Source organism: Chlorocebus sabaeus, chromosome X (assembly GCF_047675955.1).
Source record: "Chlorocebus sabaeus isolate Y175 chromosome X, mChlSab1.0.hap1, whole genome shotgun sequence".
Lineage (NCBI taxonomy): Eukaryota > Metazoa > Chordata > Mammalia > Primates > Cercopithecidae > Chlorocebus > Chlorocebus sabaeus.
In genome coordinates, this window is record NC_132933.1 from 81,668,940 (window position 1) to 81,691,664 (window position 22,725).

Sequence of the window (22,725 nt, forward strand, 5' to 3'; positions counted from 1 at the left end):
AGTAGCTGCGACTACAGGTGCGCACCACCATGCCCAGCTGATTTTTGTATTTTTAGTAGAGACAGGGTTTCACCATGTTGGCCAGGATGGTCTTGATCTCTTGACCTCATGATCTGCCCACCTCGGCCTCCCAAAGTGGTGGGATTATAGGCATGAGACACCATGCCCAGCCAAGTGTTTTTTTTGTTTTGTTTTGTTTTGTTTTAGGGGTGTGTGTGTGTGTGTGTGTTCTGTCAGGGATAGGAGAAGATTGCTAATAAGTTGAGATTTTTATCACATTGGTTTCGAGACTCCATTGAAACACCCTTGTGGTGCACCATGCAACATGGCACACAGGGAGAACACCCAGATTGAGTTTCTAATCATAGATCTGCCATAAAACCTTGGGCAAGACAACCTTTTTGAGCCTCACCTAAAAAATGAGTTCATATTCTGCCCTGACTTTCTCACAGAAGTGTTGAGAAGGTCAGATGAGACAACAGACACAAAAGAGCAAATATTGATGCTACGTGTTACTGTATGTAGTAGGCAGTTAGAAATTCAAGTCTGAGGCTTAGGAGAGAGATGAGGTGTTAATTTAGAAGTCATCTGCAGAGCTTCTCACTGAAGCTCTGGGAGTAAACAAGGTCACTTGGGAAAATAGAGTGAAGAGAGAAGAGGACAAAAAACCCAAACACAGTACTTTGGAGAATGTCTCCAGTTAACCAGAGAAAGGCACTGAGAGGGAGAGACCAGAGAAGTAGGAGGAGTCCCAAATCTGCCAGACGCCAAAGACATAACCACCTGATGAAAAACTGTCCTTACAGTCCAGGCCAGGATGAAGTCTTAAATTGACCTTCTCCTTCTCCCATTCACAACAGGGCACCAAACTATCCACTTCCTCTTACCTCCTTCCCTTGTTGAAACAGAGAAGGGCCTGATGTCATTTGTTCAACTAGATATCTACTCTGTGCAGAGCCTCTTGTTACTCACTATGAATACAAACATGAATAAGAACCTGGGGTTGGCTGGCACAGTGGTTCATGCCTGTAATCCCAGCACTGTGGGAGACCAAGGTGGGTGGATCATTTGAGGTCAGGAGTTCACGACCAGCCTGGTCAACATGGCGAAATCCCGCCTCTACTAAAAATATAGAAATTAGCTGGGCATGGTGGCAGGCCCCTGTCGTCCCAGCTACTCCGGAGGCTGAGGCAGGGGAATCGATTGAACCTGGGAGACAGAGGTTACAGTGAGTTGAGATCGCACCACTGCACTCCAGCCTGGGTGACAGAGCGAGACTCTGTCTCAAAAAATAAAACCAAACAACAGCAACAATAACAAAAACCTGGGGTCTACTCTTGAGAAGTTCCTAGTCTGATAGGGAAGACCAGGGCTGGGACTGGGTGAGGCAACTGAGGCACCTAGGGTGAAAAATGTAAGGGTACTTGCTCTCAGGGTCACATACGTACAGGGTGGGCATTTGTATGACCCTGAGAGGGAGTGCCTCCTTACATTTGCATTCTAGGTGCCTCGACTGCCTCACCCTAGTCCTGACCCTGGGAAAGACTCATATGTCAATAAAATAGCCAAGGTAGAATGTAATTGTTTCTCACTCTCTCCCAGGAAATCAAGAAAGATTACAGAGGTGGCCGGGTGCAGTGGCTCATGCCTGTAATTGAGACCAGCCTGGCCAACAAGGTGAAAACTCTTCTCTACTAAAAATACAAAAATTAGCTGGACCTGGTGGCGGGCACCTGTAATCTCAGCTACTTGGGAGGCTAAGGCAGGAGAATCACTTGAACCCGGGAGGTGGAGGTTGACACTCACTCCAGCCTGGGCGACAGAATGTGACTCCATCTAAAAAAAGAAAAAAGAAAAAAAGAGAGGCCGGGAGTGGTGGCTCATGCCTGTAATCCCAACACTTTGGGAGGCCGAGGTAGGCAGATCACGAGATCGGAAGTTCGAGACCAGCCTGGCCAAAATAGTGAAACCCCGTCTCTACTGAAAATACAAAAAATTAGCCAGGCGTGCTGGCGGGCATCTGTAATCCCAGCTACTCGGGAGGCTGAGGCAGGAGAATCACCTGAGCCTGGGAGGCAGAGGTGGCAGTGAGCCTAGATCGCGCCATTGGACTCCAGCCTGGGTGACAGTGTGAAACTCCATTTCAGAAAGAAAGAAGGAAAGGAAGGAAGGAAGGAAGGAAGGAAGGAAGGAAGGAAGGAAGGAAGGAAGGAAGGAAGGAAAGAGGCCAGGTGCAGTGGCTCACGCCTGTATTCCCAGCACTTTGGGAGGTGAGGCAGGTGGATTACGAGGTCAGGAGATCAAGACCATCCTGGCTAACACGGTGAAACCTTGCCTCTACTAAAAATACAAAAAATTAGCCGGGCATGGTGGTGGGCGCCTGTAGTCCCAGCTACTCTGGAGGCTGAGGCAGGAGAATGGCGTGAACCCAGGAGGCAGAGCTTGTAGTGAGCCGAGATTGTGCCACTGCACTCCAGCCTGGGTGACAGAGCGAGACTCCATCTCAAAAAAGAAAGGAAAGAAAGAAAGAAAGAAGGAAGGAAGGAAGGAAGGAAGGAAGGAAGGAAGGAAGGAAGGAAGGAAGGAAGGAAAGAAAGAAAAAGAAATGGTTAGTGCTTTGCCTTTGGCATCCACCAGATGTGAATTCCAGTTCCCTGGCTCAGCCCTTTCTTTCCTGTGTGACCAAGGCAAGTTACTTAACCTACTTGAACCTTGATTTCCTTGTGTCTAAAATGGGAACAATACGGAGCTTGCCTCAGTGACAGTGAGGATTAAAGGAGGTAATGTTTAGCGCAGTGCCTGGCATGGAGCAAGTGTTTTAATCCAAGTTCACTCTCCTCCACATTTTCAGTTAGATTCTGGCAAGGCCTGAAGGAAAGCAGCAGTGGCAATGGGGATGCTGAGGAGAAAAGAGATTTGAGAAAGATTTGAGAAGCAGAATTACCAGAACTTGTTTGTCGGTTAATTGATTATATTTTAGTGTGAATGAGTTCTCCCAGGTATCTGCATTTCAAGACAATTATCTCTAACTGAGGAATGAAAGGCTTTGTCCTTTGAAGAAAGCTGGAGCAGAAACAGAAAGGGATTAGGGGAGACTGCGGGAAAATAAAGTGTGTTTGGGACCCCTAAGGTGGAGGGAGAGAAAGGGCGACAGTTTCAATAGCTTGTCTTGACTTAGGCCAAACGAGGGTAAGGGGTTCCGAATAACTGTCTCTCCACATCTTCCCTGTACTCCTCAAGTTGCCTCCCTTCCCAGGGATGGACAATTTCTGGATCCTGCTCCGGGTAGACCTCCTGGGAAGGGCCCTCTCCCCACAAAACTGCCCTTCCTTGCCTGAGTGCAGGGCAGCCCCTTCCTCAACTTTCACCATTTCTCTCTCTTAACCTTAGGGGTCCTGTACAAACATGTTGTTTTCCAGCACATTAGTACTTAGGGATATTTTAATATCATACTGTGCTCCCCACCCCACATGCCCTGAAACACTTCCTAAAGCAGCATAGAGTTGTTACTTTGTCTTTTTCGTTTGTTTGTTTTTGTGTTTGCTTTTTTTTTGAGAGGGAGTCTTGCTCGGTCACCCAGGCTGGAGTGCAGTGGTGCCATCTCGTCTCACTGCAACCTCCGCCTCCCGGGTTCAAGCGATTCTTCCGTCTCAGCCTCCTGAGTAGCTAGGATTACAGGCATGTGCCATCATGCTTGGCTAATTGTTGTATTTTTCGTAGGGATGGGGTTTTGCCATGTTGGCCAGGCTGGTCTGGAACTCCTGCCCTCAAGCAATCCACCCGCCTCGGCCTCCCAAAGTGTGGGGATTTACAGGTGTGAGCCACCATGCCCAGCTAGAGTGGTTACTTTGGAATAGAGGAAACAGCACAGGTTTTGGATTAGAATGGGACTAGGTTTTAATTCTAGCTCTGCAGTGCAACCTTTGGACATATTACTTAACTTCTCTGAGTCTCCATTTCCTCATCTACAAGTAGGGGGATAATAATAGCTACCTTGCCAGTATACATGTCAGTGCTTAATTCAGCACCAAATCTGGCACATATTAGGTGCTCCATAGTATGGTGCCCCTGGCCCACCTAAGTCATTTCTAAGCCTGGTCATAAAGTTTCAGACCATATTATGATTGGGAAACATCCTTTTCATTAAAACTACATTAAGAGTTAAGGCACTTGGCCAAGCGCGGTGGCTCACGCCTGTAATCCCAGCACTTTGGGAGGCCGAGGCAGGCAGATTATCTGAGGTCAGGAGTTGGAGACCAGCCTGGCCAACATGGTGAAACCCCATCTCTACAAAAAAAAAATACAAAAATTAGCCTGGCGTGGTGGCACACGCCTGTAATCCCAGCTACTCGGGAGGTTGAGGCAGGAGAATCGCTTGAAACTGGGAGATGGAGGTTGCAGTAAGCCAAGATCACACCATTGCACTCCAGCCTGGGTGACAGAGCAAGACTCAGTTTCAAAAAAAAAAAAAAAAAAAATGGGCATTCCCCTCATAGCCATCCTCCCACATACATGTGAATGTGGTCATATGTGTCAACACAATGATACATATGCATGCAAACATACAGACTTGCTTGCTTAAGCACACGCACATGACAATGGACAGTTAGATAGTCAAGAAAACATGTTAGGCCAGGCACAGTGGCTCATGCCTGTAATACCAGCACTTTGGGAGGCTGAGGAGGGAGGATCACTGGAGCTAGGAGTTTGGGGTTGCAGTGAGCTGTGATGGCACCACTGCACTCCAGCCTGGGCAATAGAGTGAGACCCTGTCTTAAAAAAAAAAAAAAGCAAGCATGTTAATTAGGTGAGAAAGAGTTTAACGCAGTGTTTGAGAGAGTTGGTGAATAGCTGGAGAAGCAGTGAAGATGGCAAGATGAAATAATAACTGCAAATCCTTGTGTAGGACTTACTATGGACCAGGCCTTGTTTGAAGTGCTTTATATATAATGAACACATTTAATCCTCACTACAGCCCTGTGACACAGGTAGTCATGCTTTACAGATGAGGAAACTAAGGCCTAGAGTGGCCAAGTAACATGGTCAAACTCACACAGGTAGGAAGTAAACAATTTTTTTTTTTTTTTGAGACGGAGTTTCACTCTCGTTACCCAGGCTGGAATGCAACGGCACGATCTTGGCTCACTGCAACCTCTGCCTCATGGGCTTAAGCTATTCTGCCCCAGCCTTCCCGAGTAGTTAGGATTACAGGCATGCGCCACCACGCCTGGCTAATTTTGTATTTTTAGTAGAGACAGGGTTTCTCCATGTTGGTCAGGCTGGTCTCGAACTACTGACCTCAGGCGATCTGCCCACCTCAGCCTCCCAAAGTGCTGAGATTACAGGCGTGTGCCACTGCACCTGGCCAACAATGCTCTTAATCACTATGTGACACTGACTTTTCACAGGGGCTTCAGTTGTGGTGAAAAAAATGGAGAACAGTTGGTCACCATCATATGTAAATTACCCTTTCTCCTTGAAGTCCACTTTCAAATAATTCTGGTCTTTCTTCCATAGTTCACTGTCAACTTTAACATATCTGTTTGTGCAAAGGTCTGCCCTGATCTGGATCTCCTGAAGACCTCTACAGTCCATCCATGATCATGAGTACAGAATTGCCTGTTAATCTAGTAGGCACTTAACTTTTATGTCAGAAGGGCTTCTACACGTGATACTGGAGTCCAGACTCCTGTGCAAACCTGCATGCATTTCTATGAGAGTCTTCACTGACCAGCCCCGACCTGCTTTGCCAGTCTCATCTCCTACTGCAACCACCCCACTCCCCATTCTGCTCTAGTCACAGTGAACACACTCTACTCTCTCAAGACTCTGAACCTTCGCACATGCCTGTGTCTTCTTCCCTGCTGCCCTGAATTCCACAGGCTACTAAGCACCTACTATGTGGTAAGCTTATGCAAGTGATTACCACACAATGGTTTCTTTCTTTTCCTCTCTCTTTTCCTTCCCTTTCGTTCTCTCTCCCTTTCTTTCCTTCCTTCCTTCCTTCCTTCCCTCCCTCCCTCCCTCCCTCCCTCCCTCCCTTCCTTCCTTCCTTCCTTCCTTCCTTCCTTCCTTCCTTCCTTCCTTCCTTCCTTCCTTCCTTCTGATGGAGTCTTGCTCTGTCAGCCAGGATGGAGTACAATAGCATGATCTCAGCTCACTGCAACCTCCGCCTCCCGGGTTGAAGCAATTCTCCTGCCTCAGCCTCCTGAGTAGCTGGGATGACAGGCACGTGCCACCACACCCAGCTGATTTTTCTATTTTTAGTAGACACAGGGTTAAACCATGTTGGCCAGGCTGGTCTCCAATTCCTGGCCTCAGGAGATCCACCTGCCTAGGCCTTGCAAAGTGCTGGGATTACAGACGTGAGCCACTGCGCCTGGCCTCTTTCTTTTTTTAAGACACAGATTTTATGAGCTAATCTTTCTTCCCTCCTTCCTTTCCTTCCCTTCCTTCCTTCCTTCCTTCCTTCCTTCCTTCCTTCCTTCCTTCCTTCCTTCCTTCCTTCCTTCCTTCTTTTTTTTCAGTCTCACTCTGTCACCCAGGCTGGAGTACAGTGGTACGATCTCGGCTTACTGCAGCCTCTGCCTCCCAGGTTCAACTGATTCTCTTGCCTCAGCCTCCTGGGTAGCTGGGACTACAGGTCCCCACTGCCACACCTGCCTAATTTTTGTATTTTTAATAGAGACAGCGTTTTGCCATATTGACCAGGCTGGTCTTGAACTCCTGGCCTCAACAGATCCGCCTGCCTCAGCCTCCCAAAGTGCTGGGATTATAGGCATGAGTCACTGTGCCTGGCCTGTGTGCTTTTCTTTTTTGTGTGTGTGTAGTGGTGGTGGTGGTGGTGGTATTTTTTAGAGACGGGGTCTCACTGTGTAGCCCAGGCTGGTCTCCAAGCGATCCTCCCACCTCATCCTCTCGAGCAGCTAGGATTACAGTTGCGAGTCGCCGCACCTGGCACCACATAGTGGGATAAGTGCTCTTATCACATATACCACAGTCATACTGTGGGAATTCAGAGTGGAGGGGAAAACTCGTTCCCTCCAAGGGACTTGGTCAGCGGGGAGAGAAGAGTTGACAGCTTCACAGAGGAAATGACGTTTAAGATGAGTTTTGAATGATTCGGAGTTGTCTAGTCAAAGGAGGGAAAGGAAACCTCAAATTACCTTTGGCTCTTCCACACCCCACAACTCAGACATGAAGTCCTGTTGTAGGTTCTACCCACAATGTCTCTCACACCTGTCTCTTCTTCATATTCCTCTGCCACTGTCCTAGTTCTACAGGTCCCACTTGGGCTATTGCAACAGCTCCATAGCTGGTCTTTTTTTTTTTTTTTTTTTTGAGATGGAGTCTCGCTCTGTCGCCCAGGCTGGAGTGCAGTGGCCGGATCTCAGCTCACTGCAAGCTCCGCCTCCCGGGTTCACGCCATTCTGCCTCAGCCTCCTGAGTAGCTGGGACTACAGGCGCCCGCCACCGCACCTGGCTAATTTTTTGTATTTTTAGTAGAGACGGGGTTTCACCGTGGTCTCGATCTCCTGACCCTGTGATCTGCCCACCTCGGCCTCCCAAAGTGCTGGGATTACAGGCGTGAGCCACCGCGCCCGGCTAGTTTTTTGTATTTTTTTAAGTAGAGATGGGGTTTCACCGTGTTAGCCAGGATGGTCTCGATCTCCTGACCTCGTGATCCGCCCGTCTCGGCCTCCCAAAGTGCTGGGATTACAGGCTTGAGCCACCGCGCCCGGCTTTTTTTTTTTTTTTAAAGACAGGGTCTCACTATGTTGACCAGACTAGTCTCAAACTCTTGGGTTCAATGAATCCTTCCACCTCAGCCTCCCAAGTAGGTGGGACCACAGGTGTGCCACTGCACCTGGCAGTACCTGGTCAATCTGTCTCAGTCTTCAATCCCCAATCCAGTCTCCATGCAGCTGCTGACTGACCTTCCAAACACACAAGTTTGAAGGTATCACTCCCATCATACCTTTTCTTTCCTTTTCTTTTTTTGAGACAGAATCTCGCTCTGTCACCAAGGTTGGAGTGCAGTAGCATGATCTTGGCTCACTGCTACTTCTGCCTTCCGGGTTCAAGCGATTCTCATGCCTCAGCCTCCCAAGTAGCTGAGATTACAGGTACCTGCCACCACACGGGGCTAATTTTCGTATTTTTGGTAGAGATGGGGTTTCACCATGTTGGTCAGGCTGGTCTCAAACTCCTAACTTCAAGTGATCCACCTGCCTCGGCCTCCCAAAGTGCTGGGATTACAGGCGTGAGCCACCGGGTCTGACTTTTTTTTTTTTTTTTTTTGTGATAGAGCCTCACTTACTCTGTCGCCCAGGCTGGAGTGCCGTGGCACGATCTTGGCTTACTGCAACCTCCACCTCCCGGATTCAAGCAATTCTCCCGCCTCAGCCTCCTGAGTAGCTGGGACTATAGGCATGTGCCACCACTTTTGTATTTTTAGCAGAGACAGGGTTTCATCATGTTGGCCAGGATGGTCTCGAACTCCTGGCTCCGAGTGATCTGCCTGCTTTGGCTTCCCAAATTGCTGGGATTACAGGCATGAGCCGCTGTGTCCAGCCAACTCCTGTCATATCTGTAGGGTATTTTTCGTCTGTTTTATTTGCCCTTTGCTGGAATGTCCCAATCCATTCTCCATTTGACCCTGTACATTCTTCCTGGCCTACTCCAGGAATCAACAGGAGCTCAGTTTCGTACGATTGTATAGCCCCTTCTGCACCGTAGGCCAGGTCTGGCATTTAAGTACTGTGGAGTCAGTAAATGGAGCAAACATTCCCCTCTAGCCCCCACTGTGTGCACCCAGGCTATCTGATTGAACATCTGAACCAGTTTGTGGTTGCCATGCCAATTCTCTATGGATACCGCAGCTTGCTTTCAAATCCCAACTCAGCTGGCTGGAGGCCTTGATTACTCTCCTAGTTCATCTGCCTCTGTTCCTTTGCCCCCCAGCTCCTGGCGTCTCTGTGCACAGACACCTCTAAAAGATCATAGACATTCTTAAAAGGACCAGTTCCATGAGATACAGCATGCAAGAGCTTCCTGTTACTAGGCCTTTTCTGCCTCCTGATCAGACCCCTTGAATATTGATCCTTAAATGAATCATGCTCAGGTTTGCAACCTCTCTTGGACTTTGCTGTTTGGACTGGTGTCCACTCCTTGGGGGAGCCAACACTATTATTGCCAAATCGTTTTAACTAGCTTCAGCCTACCTGAACCAGCCTCACTCCTTTCTGGCTCAATGAGAATTCTAGCATGTCGTAAGGCCATGGTCTCAGTGCTTACGATACTATCTCACCTTACTTTACCGTTAGTTCATAACCAGCTTTTGAACACATCTTGTCTGATTCTCACACAAGTTCTGTGAAAGAGGTAGAGAGGTTATTATTAACTCTCTATTGGAGATGAGGAAACAGACCTGGAGAGGGTAAATATCACGTGTCCAAGGGAACAGAGCTCATCAGTGGAGAACAAGGTCTCCTAATTCCAATGTCCTCTTCAAAACCCAGGTCACTCAGTACATTGAATTTCTACTGCGTGGCAGAGAGCATGCCTCATTTGCCTCGACGTCTCTCTCTTATACTCTTGTGACAGAGCCTGATTTGAAAAGTCAGTCTTGGAGTCAGTCTAACTCTGCCTCCTACCTCCCCGAGACATTGTGTCCACCAACTGCCCTCAAGGTTCCTTGGGCCTGCTCCTACCTGGTTCATGGGACCCAAGAATCCTGTGTCTCTCACTTGGGCTGTAACACCCTGCCTGATAGCTTTATTGTCCCACCACTGCCCCCTGGAGAGGAAAGCCTTGATCTAGAGTTGGAGTCTCTTTCCAAGGGGGATTGGTAGAATCTTACAAGAGAAACCACATTTCTGATGTGATGGTGGGGTTAGCATTTCTCAATGTGGAGAGGGCATGAGGTTCCCTGCTTCCGCCCAGGGCCAGGATGGAATTTTCAAAAGAAAATATTTCTCCTGATGGCATGTTGTATGGAGAGGGGATGTGTTTGTTGTATTGCTGTGGGTGAAGAGAATGGATTTTGATAAGAAAAGGAATCTTTTCCACCGTGAGGGGGTGGGGACCTCTCCTATGATGGAACATAATGTCAGTTTCTAAGGGGAAAGGAAATTTCTTGTAGGAAAGGAATGTTCCTCTTTTAAGGCCGAGGAAGCTCTCTCTCAGGGATTGCTAAGTGTGGTGGAAAGGAATACTTACTCTCTCCTTTCTTTCAATTTTTTAAAAATAGAGATAGGGATAGGGTCTTGCTATGCTGTCCAGGCTAGTCTTGAACTCCTGACCTCATGCAATCCTCTTGCCTCGGCCTCTAAAGGTCTCCTTTCCTTCCCTCCTTCCCTTCCTCCCTCCTTTCCTTCCTTCCTTCCTTCCTTCCTTCCTTCCTTCCTTCCTTCCTTCCTTCCTTCCTTCCTTCCTTTGTTTCTGTCTTGACAGGGTCTCACTCTCTGGTCCAGGCTGGAGTGCAGTGGCATGATCACGGCTGACTGCAGCTTCAACCTCCTCCTGGGCTCAAGTTATCCTCCCACCTCAGCCTCCGAAATAGCTTGGGACTACAGGCACATGCCACCACATCTGACTAATTTTTTTTTTTTTTTTTTTTTTTGTAGAGATGGGGTCTCTCTATGTTGCTTAGACTGGTCTCAAACTCATGGGCTCAAGTGATCCTCTCTCCTTGGCCTTCCAAACTGCTGGGACTACAGCCACCACATCCAGCCTTCCTTTTTTTTTTTTTTCTAAAGGAGAAATCTCAAATAAGGAAAACTTCCATGCTTTTTCTCTGAAGAGGAAAAACTGTTTCAAGGGAGAAAAATTCATATGAGATTGTGTCTGATTTTCTCTCCCTTTCTGATATCCAGCACTTCCTACATGGAGTCCACATACTCTCAGAGGGAGTGACAAATAATTTCTCCTGTTTGGAGGTGAGGAAGCTGAGGAGGCAAACTTGCCATGGGGGAAACTTTTACTCTGAGACGCTATTTGTGGGGGCAGTGACTTTGAGGAAACCCCCGTGAGGCTGCGGGAAGATGATGCGTTGTTACTTGGGGAAGTCTTTTAGGAATCCCAGAAGCACAGAGTGTTGAAGGATGCTGAGAGATGTGCTGGGCCAGTTCTCCTTAGTTCATAAGGAAGCTGAGGCTTGGGGAAGGGAATGCCTTGCTGCTAAGTGACAGCACCAGGACTCCAGCGCAGCTTTTCCAAGTCTCAACCTGGGGCTTTTCCTGCCACAGCTGACAGGGAAGGGTGATGCTGGTGAGGAAACTGCTGCTGTGAAACGTTTGACCTGTGTGGAGGCATCTCTGGAGTGGGAAGCATTGATTCCTGAGAGAAGGAAACTGGGAAAGAGGATGGAATTAGGGGCTATGTCCAGAGGAAAGGGGCCAGGGTCATCGTGCAACCCAACAGGTGGACTGTGGGACATCAGCTTGTAGGGGATGCTGAGTTTGGAGGGAGTAAGGAGATAGTTCTCCAGGTGTGTGGGGAAGGGGCTCTCACCGAGGTGCCCAGGGAATGTGTGCCACTCTCTGGGGCATGAGAAATTTCCCTATCATTTCTTGTCTCTTCAGAGGGAGTTGTCATTTTTAATCTTTTCAAAATCAGAGGATGGAGGTATGTCAATTAAATCCCAATAAAGCTGTTATTAGACAACGAAAAAGACAAGAACCACAACAAAAACAACAGGGCGGAATGGCTCAGCGGCTGGCTTTGCAGCCCAGAAGTGTAGTGGTTCCTCATTTGCAGCTTCAGCTACTCAAGTAACTACTTCTTTTGCCCTATTCCTTTCTTAATCAGTAAAAACCCAAGGCCAGCTCATCCTGGGGGAGGTCAGAGGTTGCAGGAGAAAGAACTTGACAAACACACGAGCCACCTCTTCATTTACTGTAAAATCCTGTTTAATGTGTAACATTTCAGGCAGAGAGAGGCCTTGGGGACTAGAGGAAGAGGCGGCCCTGACCAACCCCCGCTCCAACTTATCTGCCTGCTTCTCCCTCCCTAACTCCCTCACCCCAGACACCTCCTCCTTTTCCTTGTGGCCAGCGAGCACTGTTCCTCCTTTACTAGTGCTCGCCACCCTCCCTTCTCCACCCACATGTCCACAGTACCCCCGCCCTCCGCTCCACTTACCCACATCCCTCCCAACTGATGTGACTCCAGAAACAGGGTATCTGACAGCACAGGGTTAAGATTAGTTTCATAATTGGAGACGCTGTCGGAGCATCCCATCTCTTGTCCCCAATGGTCCCAGAGAGAGGGAGAGGGAAGAGGGAAGGGTGCAGGCAACAAGGGCAGCCCACACTCCCAGTAACCTTGAGCACTGGCATAGGTGGCCTCCAACTCCCCACCCCTCCAGCTCCTCAAATGGAAGGCCCTGGGAGGAAGGGAAGTAGCCAGGGAAGGAAGGTTTTGATGGAGTAATCCCCAGCAGGCAGAGGCCTGTGCACCGGCGGGGAGAAGGAGGGGCTCGCCCAGGGCCGGGTCGGGGGTGGGATGGGAGGTTGCCTGGTATGTGGCATCAGCAGGCCGAGCAGCGGTCGCTCTTCTCAGCCAGCCCGGCCCCGGTGCCAGGGCTGCGGCGCAGTATGTCTTTCAGGGAACCATCCTGCTCGCTCAGCAGCTTGTTGATCTCATTCTGCTTGTATTCAGGTGAGAGGCGGTGGCCGAAGCCCGAGCCCTTGCGGGAGGGTGGATTGGAGCGGCGCTGGGCTCGGCGGGCACAGGCCCGGATGATGAGGTACACCACCTCGGCCACATTGAGGATGATGCAGATGCCGGAGGCGGCTAGCATGAAGACGGTGAAGACGGTTTTCTCAGTGGGGCGGGACACGAAGCAGTCCACTGTGTTGGGGCAGGGGTAGACATCGCACTTGACCAGCCGCACCATGGCATAGCCAGGGTAGAGCAGATAAAAGACATACATGAAGACGGCCTCAAACAATAGCCGGAACACCACGCTGATGACATAGGTCCACCACAGTGTCCCTGAGATGTGGACCTTGTGCCTCTTCACCTCCTCCAGGTGTAGGGGGTCCCCATGGCCCTCAAGCCGTAGCATTTTCTTCTCTATGTGTTGCTGGTGAGCCACGTGCATGGCCACGAGGAGAGCTGGGGTGGAAACTAGGATGAGCTGCAGGGACCACAGCCGCACATGGGAGATGGGGAAGAACTGGTCATAGCAGACGCTGTTGCAGCCAGGCTGGAGTGTGTTACAGATGAAAGAAGACTTCTCATCACCCCACACACTCTCTGCAGCCACCACCAGCACCATAATTCTGAAGATGAAGATGACTGAGAGCCATACTCGTCCAATGGCAGTAGAATGCCGGTTCACGCCACTGAGCAAGGTGTACAAACCTGTCCAGTTCATCCTGCCTCATTCACACCTGCAAAACACCAGCCATGAAGCAAGCTGTCAGAAAGCTGGGGTGGAAAGTCGGGTGCCATAGCACTGCCTGCGCACTCCCCCCACCCAACTCTTCCAAGAGCCAGTAGCAGGAAAGGAAGGATGGTCATGACTTTCCTCGTCACCCCATCCCCTTGCCAGCTTCTCCTCCTCCTCACTCACTTGACTTGACCTCCCTGAGCCCCATCCCCCTTCTTTGCTTTCATCCAACATTCTTTTCTCGCCAGCCCCTTTCTTTGCCAAGCCCATCTTGTTCTGATATCAGCCATCCCCTATGTCTCCCTGTTCCCTAGCTCCTTAACTCCAGACCTGGGGCAAACTCAACAAAGCCCTCTTACCTTGGGAAGCGCCTGTCCCTGAGGCCACCCAGACAGGTCCCCTATGGTCTCATGTCTGTGCAGGGGGAGTGGTCCCTGGGCTCCGCGCCTGCGTCCCAATTCATCACCGCCCGGTGCTGGGGAGTCATATGCTGCTTTATACCCAGTGTCTGCACAATGAGACCTTTGTGGGGCTCTGAACAACGCCCTTTAGAATTCAGATCAAACGCCCTGACTTCCGCCCACCCTACACACAGAGCACTTGTGTCCCAGCGCCGGACACCCAGCCTGCACCCACCTGTTCTGTGCCCGCCCGGTCCATCGCCGCACCCGCCCCATAGCCCCACCAGAAGAATGGCCACGTGGGGGAGGGAGATAAAACTCAGGCAGGTGGATGTGAAGAGGGGACCTCAGGGGACCCGGAGGCTCTGGGCTGAGGCCCTTCCCCATGGCCCCATCAGAAGTTTAAGGTCAGCAGGATTTTCCCTGAGGCTTAGTTAGATCCCCTCCGGAATATGGAGAGGAAAGAGAGCTCATTTATCAAGCCAGGAACTGTGCTGAGTGTTGTTCCACACCTTTTTTCTTTCGACCCATTTAGGAAGCCTGTTATCCCATTTTCCAGATGAAGAAGCTGAAGCTCAGGTAAGTAACTCCTCAAGGTCACACTGTTACAAAGCGGTAGTATAAGTAGGATGAAACAATGTCTCTGAGACAGAAGTCTTTCTACAGCAGGCTCCTTGTGCTTCTGCAGATAGTGTCCTTAGAAAGCAAAGGCTAACCATTAAAAAAAAAAAAAAAAGGCCGGGCGCAGTGGCTCACGCCTGTAATCCCAGCACTTTGGGAGGCCGAGGCGGACGGATCACAAGATCAGGAAATCAAGACCATCCTGGCTAACAAGGTGAAACCCTGTCTCTACTGAAAATACAAAAAATTAGCCGGACGTGGTGGGATGAGCCTGTAGTCCCAGCTACTTGGGAGGCTGAGGCAGGAGAATCACTTGAACCCAGGAGGCCGAGGTTGCAGTGAGCCAAGATTGCACCACTGAACTCCAGCCTGGGCGACAGAGTGAGTGAGACTCTATCACAAAAACAAACAAAAAAGCAAAGGCGAATGTTAACCATAAAGGCACAAGAAGTATGGAAGCTGTCAATCCGTGAGCACTTTCCAACTCCAGTGTCATGGAGCAAACCCTGGCCGTCTCTCTTTGAGTTTCAGGAAAGGGAACTCATGCAGGGGGTGGTCAAGTGGGCACACGGTGAGCATAAGCCAGAAGGAGAAAGCAAAAGGTCACCGAGCAGGCCGGGCGCCGTGGCACACGCCTGTAATCCCAGCACTTTGGGAGTCTGTGGCGGGTGGATCATTTGAGGTCAGGAGTTCGAGACCAGCCTGGCCAACATGGTGAAAACCCGTCTCTACTAAAAATACAAAAATTAGCCGGGCATGGTGGTATACACCTGTAATCCCAGCTACTCAGGAGGCTGAGGCAGGAGAATTGCTTGAACCTGCGAGGTGGAGGTTGCAGTGAGCCAAGATCATGCCATTGTACTCCAGCTTGGGTGACAGAGCGTGATTCCATCTCAAAAAAAAAAAAAAAAGTCACTGAGCAAACAGAGGGTCAGGAGATAGGCTGTGACTCTTACCTACAGTCACATAGCTTTAGGTTTGGATTCTGGTTCTTCATTTGGTGTGACCTTGGGCTAGCTACTAAACTTCTCTGAGCCTGCTTGTTCATCTATAAATGAGATTAATACCCAGGGTTATTGTGAGATTCAACGAGGCAATCTGCAAAAGTTCTTAGCCCAGCTCCAGGATCATAGTTGGTGACCAAAGGGGTTAAGAATCTTCTCAGGGGCCGGGCACAGAGGCTCACATCTGTAATCCCAGCACTTTGGGAGGTTGAAGTGGGCAGATCACTTGAGGTCCGGAGTTTGAGACCACCCTGGCCAACATGGTGAAACTCCATCTCTACTGAAAATACAAAAATGTAGCCGCGTGTGGTGGCGCATGCCTGTAATCCCAGCTGCTGGGTGGGAGAATCACTGGAACCCCGGAGACGAAGGTTGCCGTGAGCCAAGTTTGCACCACTGCACTCCAGTCTGGGCGACAGAGCAAGAGTCCGTCTCAAAAAAAAAAAAAAAAAAAAAAAAAAAAAATTCTTCTCGGGAAGAGAAAACAAAGTTGCCTTGGGGGAGTAAATGGTCTGCCAAACCCAAGATCTCTCCTTTTTCTCCCTAATGCTGTAGGTGTTTTTTTTTTTTTTTTTTTAGAGGGTGGGAACAAGGTCTGGCTATATCACCCAGGCTAGAGTGCAGTGGCACAATCACTGCTCACTGCAGCCTTGACCTCCTGGGCTCCAGCGATCCTCCCACTTCAGCCTCTCAATTAGCTGGGACCACAGGTATGTGTCACCATGCCCAGCGAATTTTTCTTTTTTTTTTTGTAGAGGTCGGGGGCTCGCTATGTTGCCCAGGCTGGTCTTGAACTCCTGGGCTCAAGCAATCTTCCCACTTTTGCCTCCCAAAGTGTTGGGATTACAGGCGTGAGCGACCTTGAGCAGCCCCCGATGCTGTTGTTGACCTATAGGGTCTGTCTGAGACCAGCCCCCAACCCCAAGTGCATATTGTAACCTCGTGGTTTCAGGAGCTTGCCAGTTGCTCTAGGGAGGAAATTCTCCTCCATCCCTTAGGCAGGCTAAGAAGGCTTCTCCCATCTCTTGCCACTTCTGCCATTAAGTTGCAAGGAGATCATACTGGCAGCAGGAAACTGAATGTGAGGAGGACATGCAGGCCTGGACCATAGGAGATGCAGTGATCCCTGGAGTCATTTCCTGACCCCAATGCCATGCTCCACAGCAGAGCAAGTGGTTGTGGAAGAAGCCTCATATTCAGCCCTGGGTGGTCCTCTATGCTGTAGAGGAAAGGGGTGGGGTAACAGCAACTGCGAAAGTTGGGAAATGGGATGAAAGAATCAGGGGAAAGAAGGACAGTCCACAGGACATAGATTACTTCTCAGAACAAGGTTTCCTCATCTAACTAACTAAATAAATAGCCTTAGTGAGTTCATGTCATGTGCCAACCAGCATGGGGAAGCAGGGATATGGGTGCCCTTTCTCCCAAGCCTAGGATTCTACATGCAAAGCTGTTGCACTAGGCATCACAGCTAGCCATAAAGAAATGCTTCAGAGGCTGGGCACGGTGGCTCATGCCTGTAATCCCAACGCTTTGGGAGGCCAAGGTGGGCAGATCACGAGGTCAGCAGATCGAGGCCAACATGGTGAAACCCCGACTCTACTAAAATTAGAAAAATTAGCTGGGCATGGTGGCACGCACCTGTAATCCCAGCTACTCGGGAGGCTGAGGCAGGAGAATCGCTTGAACCCAGGAGGTGAAGATTGCAGTGAGCCGAGATTGCACCACTGCACTCCAGCCTGGTGACAGAGTGAGACTCCGTCTCAAAAAAAAAAAAAAAAAAAAAAAAAGAAAAGAAAAGAAAAAAGAAATGCTTCAGGTGGTGAGATGTGTTACACTCTAGAACAGGTGGCCAGAGAATTATTAATAACTGGCTGGGTGCAGGGGCTCACGCTTGCAATCCCAGCACTTTGGGAGGCTTAGGCGGGCAGATCACTGAGGGATTTGAGTCCAGCCTGACCAACATGGTGAAACCCCGTCTCTACTAAAAATTAGCTAGGTGTGGTGGCGGGCACCTGTAATCCCAGCTACTCAGGAGGCTGAGGCAGGAGAATTGCTTGAACCTAGGAGGCAGAGGTTGCAGTGAGTGGAGATCCCACCACTGAACTCCAGCCTGGCGGAAAGAGTGAGACTCTGTCTTGGGAAAACAAAACAAAACAAAAAACCTAGGCCAGGTGCAGTGGCTCACGCCTGGAATCCCAGCACTTTGGGAGGCTGAGGTGGGTGGAAAACGAGGTCAGGAGATCGAAACCATCCTGGCTAACATGGTGAAACCCCGTCTCTACTAAAAATACAAAAAATTAGCCGGGCGTGGTGGCAGGTGCCTGTAGTCCCAGCTACTCGGGAGGCTGAGGCAGGAGAATGGCGTGAACCCGGGAGGCGGAGCTTGCAGTGAGCAGATTGTGCCACTGCACTCCACCCTGGGTGACAGAGCGAGACTCCGCCTCAAAAAAAAAAAAAAAAAAAAAAAAAAGAAAAGAAAAACAACAAAAAAAGGCCAGGCACAGTGGCTCATGCTTGTAATCCCAGCACTTTGGGAGGCAGAGACTGGTGGATTACCTGAGATCAGGAGTTCGAGACCAGCCTGACCAACATGGTGAAACTTCGTCTCTACTAAAAATACAAAAATTAGCTGGGCGTGGTGGCGCATGCCTGTAGTTCCAGCTACTCAGGAGGCTGAGTCAGGAGAATCACTTGAACCCGGGAGGCAGATGTTGTAGTGAGCTGAGATCATGCCACTGCACTCCAGCCTGGGTGACAGAATGAGACTCTGTCTCTTAAAAAAAAAAAAAGAATAAAATAAACAATAATAATAATAATAATAATAATAATAGAATAACCTGGCCAGGTTCTTTTTTTTTGAGATGGAGTCTCGCTCTGTCACTCAGGCTGGAGTGCAGTGGCATGATCTCGGCTCACTGCAAGCTCCGCCTCCCGGGTTCATGCCATTCTTCTGCCTCAGCCTCCCGAGTAGCTGGGACTACAGGTGTGTACCACCACGCCCAGCTTTTATCTTTTTATTTTTATTTTTTTTTGTATTTTTAGTAGAGACGGGGTTTCACCATGTTAGCCAGGATGGTCTCGATCTCCTGACTTCATGATCCACCTGCCTTGACCTCTCAAAGTGCTGGGATTACAAGTGTGAGCCACCGCGCCTGGCCCCTGGCCAGGTTATTCTTAGGCAACACAGGGAGACCCCTGTCTCTTAAAAAAAAAAAAAAAAAATTAAAAGGAGGCTGAGGTGGGAGTATCGCTTGAGTCCAGGAGTTCAAGACCAGCCATAGGCAACATAGTGAGACCCCATCTCTACAAAAAAAGAAACACAAAAATTATCCAGGCATGGTGGCTGGTGCCATTCACCCATAGTCCTAGCTACTCGAGAGGCTGAGGCAGGAGGATCTCTTGAGTCCAGGAGGTCGAGGCTGCAGTGAGCTTCAATTGTGCCAACTGCATTCCAGCCTGTCTCAGAAAATAATAAGACCTCCCAACATTGTAGCATTTTTATTAAAAAAAAATTATTGAGTACCTGTTATATGCCAGGCCCCTGCACATGCACTCTCGTTTAATCCTCAAAAAAACTTTTTGAGGTAAGTTTTGATTTATCCTCGTGTCACAGATGAGCAAACTGAGGCAAAGAAAGGTGAAAGGACTTATCTAAGAGTCACATAGTCAGTTAAGTGATAGAGCTGGGATTTGAGCCAGATCAAGCTGACTCCAGAACACACACTGTTTTTTTCTTTTGAGAGCGAGTCTCGCTCTGTCACCCAGGCTGGAGTGCAGTGGCGTGATCTCGGCTCACTACAAGCTCCGCCTCCCGGGTTCACGTCATTCTCCTGCCTCACCTCCTGAGTAGCTGGGACTACAGGCGCCCGCCACCACACCTGGCTAATTTTTTGTATTTTTAGTAGAGACGGGGTTTCACCATGTTAGCCAGGATGGTCTCGATCTCCTGACCTCGTGATCCGCCCACCTTGGCCTCCCAAAGTGCTGGAATTACAGGTGTGAGCCACTGCGCCTGGCCACACACTTTTGTTTTTTTTGAGACGGGGTCTCACTCTGTAGCCCAAGCTGAAGTGCAGTGGCACGGTCTCGGCTCACTGCAAGCTCTGCCTCCCAGGTTCACATGATTCTCACAGAGCACATACTTTTTCCCATAAGCTCTACTTGGCTAGAAGTATAACTTTACTTTCTGTGGGTATTTTTTAGGAACAGGGAGATTAAAAAAAAAAAAAAGAAGGAACAGGGAGGGAGATTCGAAACTGCTATGTCCTATTTTCTTTTAGCCCCTTCTCTCCTTTCCTATCAATTGACAACTCTTTCTTTTCTTTTCTTTCTTTCTTTCTCTCTCTCTCTCTCTCTCTCTCTCTCTCTCTCTCTCTCTCTCTCTCTCTCTCTCTTTCTCTCTTTCTCTCTTTCTCTCTTTCTTTCTTTCTTAGATGAGTCTTGCTCTGTTACCCAGGCTGGAGTGCAGTGGTGTGATCTCGACTCACTGCAACCTCCGCCTCCCAGGTTCAAACGATTCTCCTGCCTCAGCCTCCCGAGTAGCTGGGATTACAGGTGCGTGTCACCATGTCTGGCTAATTTTTGCAGTTTTAGTAGAAATGGGGTTTCATCATGTTGGCCAGGCTGGTCTTAAAGTCCTGACCTCAGTTAATCCTGCTGCCTCAGCCTCCCAAAGTGCTGGAATTACAGGTGTGAGCCACTGTGCCTGGCCCAGCTCTTTTTTTTCTAAGGTACTTTTATTGTAGCAATTGACAACTCTTTCCCTCTCCTGTCCCAGGATTTTTTGCTGCCTCTTGATTTGGTCTGCTTTTCCCTTTCCTTACCTTTCTTGGGCTGCTTTCTCAAACTGCAAAGCAAACCTTAGCTGTTCTCTTTTTTCTGCCCTTCAGGGGTGTGCCACAGACATCCTGGCCACCCCTGAGTTTCTAGGTTCTTGTAACTCTCCGCCTCTTTTTTTCTTGAGGCTTCTGGGACATAGCCAGTAGCTCCCTGTGGGGCCTCTAAGGACCCTTGTCTGGGTGCTGTGATCTCAATTTTTGCTGTTCCCTTTGGAAGGAGAACTGATCCCTATGTCAACATCAATGCCTCAAGGATTTCATTCTAAAAACATCCAGGGGAGTGACCTAATTTTGAAATCCAAACTGTTTTTGTGACTTTGGGTTAAAGTCCAGGTATTGATATCCTCCGTGTTGCTGCAGGTGTGTTTTGCTCTCATGTTTAATTAGACAGGACTTCTCTGGCCTTGTCAGGCTCTGGCCCTAATTTAGATTTGGCCAAATTTAGATTTGCCCTAGCACTCAAGCACAGTGCAAAATCAGGTGATCTCACTTAGTCCTTACAACAGTCCTGTAATATTATCCCCATTTTTCAGACAAGGAAGTTGAGGCTCAGAGACGTTAAGTAATTTGCCTCAACGGCAATTGCACTGCTGCTAAATGGTAGAATCAAGTTCTGAGTTTATTTTCTTACCTCAAAGTATTTGTATATAGTGCTGCTTATGGTGGCCTCTCTTCCTTTAAGGAGTTTGCATTCTAACTGAGACCAGGCCTACTATTCAAAAACCGATACACTTTCCTGCATGTGCTGGCACGTACACACACACACACACACATTCGTTTAGTCTGTCTCTGTCTCTCTCTGTTTCTGCCCTCACCTCCTCCCTATCCTTCTAACTACAGGAAAATCCTTGTGATGTGGGGTTTGGGGAAGAGGGACGGGCTGGGATGGATGGGGTTACATTCAGCCTGCGACTCCATGCTCCCTCCCCCATTTCACAGGCAGTCACTCGTCAGGAAGGGACATGGGGTTTTCTTTGAGATTTACTTAGGAATTTCTGGCTGCCTTCATCAGTTTGGTGTGGCTAAGGCCAAACTCCTCCAGCTCTCTTCCCCTTCCCCTGCTTCTCTCTCTTGCCTCCGTCCTGTGGTTCTACAGTATCTCAGTCACTGGACTTAGCCTCTCCACCCTGCCATGCATATTCCGTGGCCAGGCTTGGGTCAGGTCCAGTCTGACCCAAATTGGAAAGCTCATTCCAATTTGTTCTTTCCCCGTCTCTGCTGCAGTCTTTTCAGAGAGCTTCTGCTCATGCCAGCTCCCTTCCCCATTGTTTGGACGCTACTCCCTTACTCTTCCATCACCCACCTGATTTCCTGTTGCTCTCTGCTTGGGTTATTATAACAGCTGCCATTTATGGAGTGCTCCCTGTGTGTATAGTCACAGACTCTCACGCTCACAACAACCCCGTGAGCCAGGAGCTATTGTCTTCAACTCACAGGTGAGGCAATGAAGGCTAACAGAAGCTGAGTAACTTACTACACAGGTGGTAAGCAAGTGCTGCGAGTAGGAAAGAGTAGGAATCGTATTGGCCCCTCACCCAAGCCTGGGTCCCTTTTCCACTGCCAGGCTGCATTCTAATCTATACTTCTCTCCATTAAAACCCCTCTTGTCTGTATTCTCCTCTCCTCATCTCGTTTTCTAAGTTTACACATTCTGCTGTGCCATTCCCAACAGCTGCAAAACTTTCTTTTTTTTTTTTTTTCTTTTTTTTTTGAGGCGGAGTCTCGCTCTGTCGCCCAGGCTGGAGTGCAGTGGCCAGATCTCGGCTCACTGCAAGCTCTGCCTCCCGGATTTAGGCCATTCTCCTGCCTCAGCCTCCCGAGTAGCTGGGACTACAGGCGCCCACCACCTCGCCCGGCTAGTTTTTTGTATTTTTTAGTAGAGACGGGGTTTCACTGTGTTAGCCAGGATGGTCTCGATCTCCTGACCTCGTGATCCGCCCGTCTCGGCCTCCCAAAGTGCTGGGATTACAGGCTTGAGCCACCGCGCCCGGCCAGCTGCAAAACTTTCAAACAGCTGGGGAACACCTCTCCTTTAGATCTCCAAATCGGCCGGGCATGGTGGCTCACACCTGTAATCCCAGCACTTTGGGAGGCCGAAGCGGGCAGATCACCTGAGTTCGGGAGTTTGAGACCAGCCTGACCAACATGGAGAAACCCTGTCTCTACTAAAGATACGAAATTAGCCAGGCATGGTGGGGCATGCCTGTCATCCCAGCTACTCGGGAGGCTCAGGCAGGAGAATCGCTTGAACCCAGGAGGCGGAGGTTGCGGTGAGCCAAGATTGCGCCATTGCACCTCAGCTTGGGCAACAAGAGTGAAACTCTGTCTCAAAAAAAAAAAAAAAAAAAAAAAAAAAAAAATCTCCAAACCATCAATTACTCCAAGTTCAACTTGAGTCTGTCTGCCTCCTTCAAGAAAGTGGAAACACACGCTCCCAAATCCTTGGCCCTGTTGGCTAG

General features: G+C 49.3%; 1 protein-coding gene across 1 annotated transcript; it reads right to left on the minus strand.

Moving 5' to 3' along the window:
• Nucleotides 1-11,422: 11,422 nt before the first annotated feature.
• Nucleotides 11,423-13,870, minus strand: GJB1 (gap junction protein beta 1). Its single transcript, XM_007992023.3, has 2 exons — nt 13,759-13,870; nt 11,423-13,400 (listed from the first exon to the last, which is right to left on the minus strand). The coding sequence occupies exon 2, from the start codon at nt 13,382-13,384 to the stop codon at nt 12,533-12,535; it is 852 nt and encodes a 283-aa protein (XP_007990214.1). The 5' UTR covers nt 13,385-13,400; nt 13,759-13,870; the 3' UTR covers nt 11,423-12,532.
• Between the last annotated feature and the right edge of the window lie 8,855 nt (nt 13,871-22,725).

Bases quoted from the DNA above. Each gene is read 5' to 3' on its own strand.
- GJB1 (XM_007992023.3), bottom strand. From the start codon at position 13,384: ATGAACTGGACAGGTTTGTACACCTTGCTCAGTGGCGTGAACCGGCAT.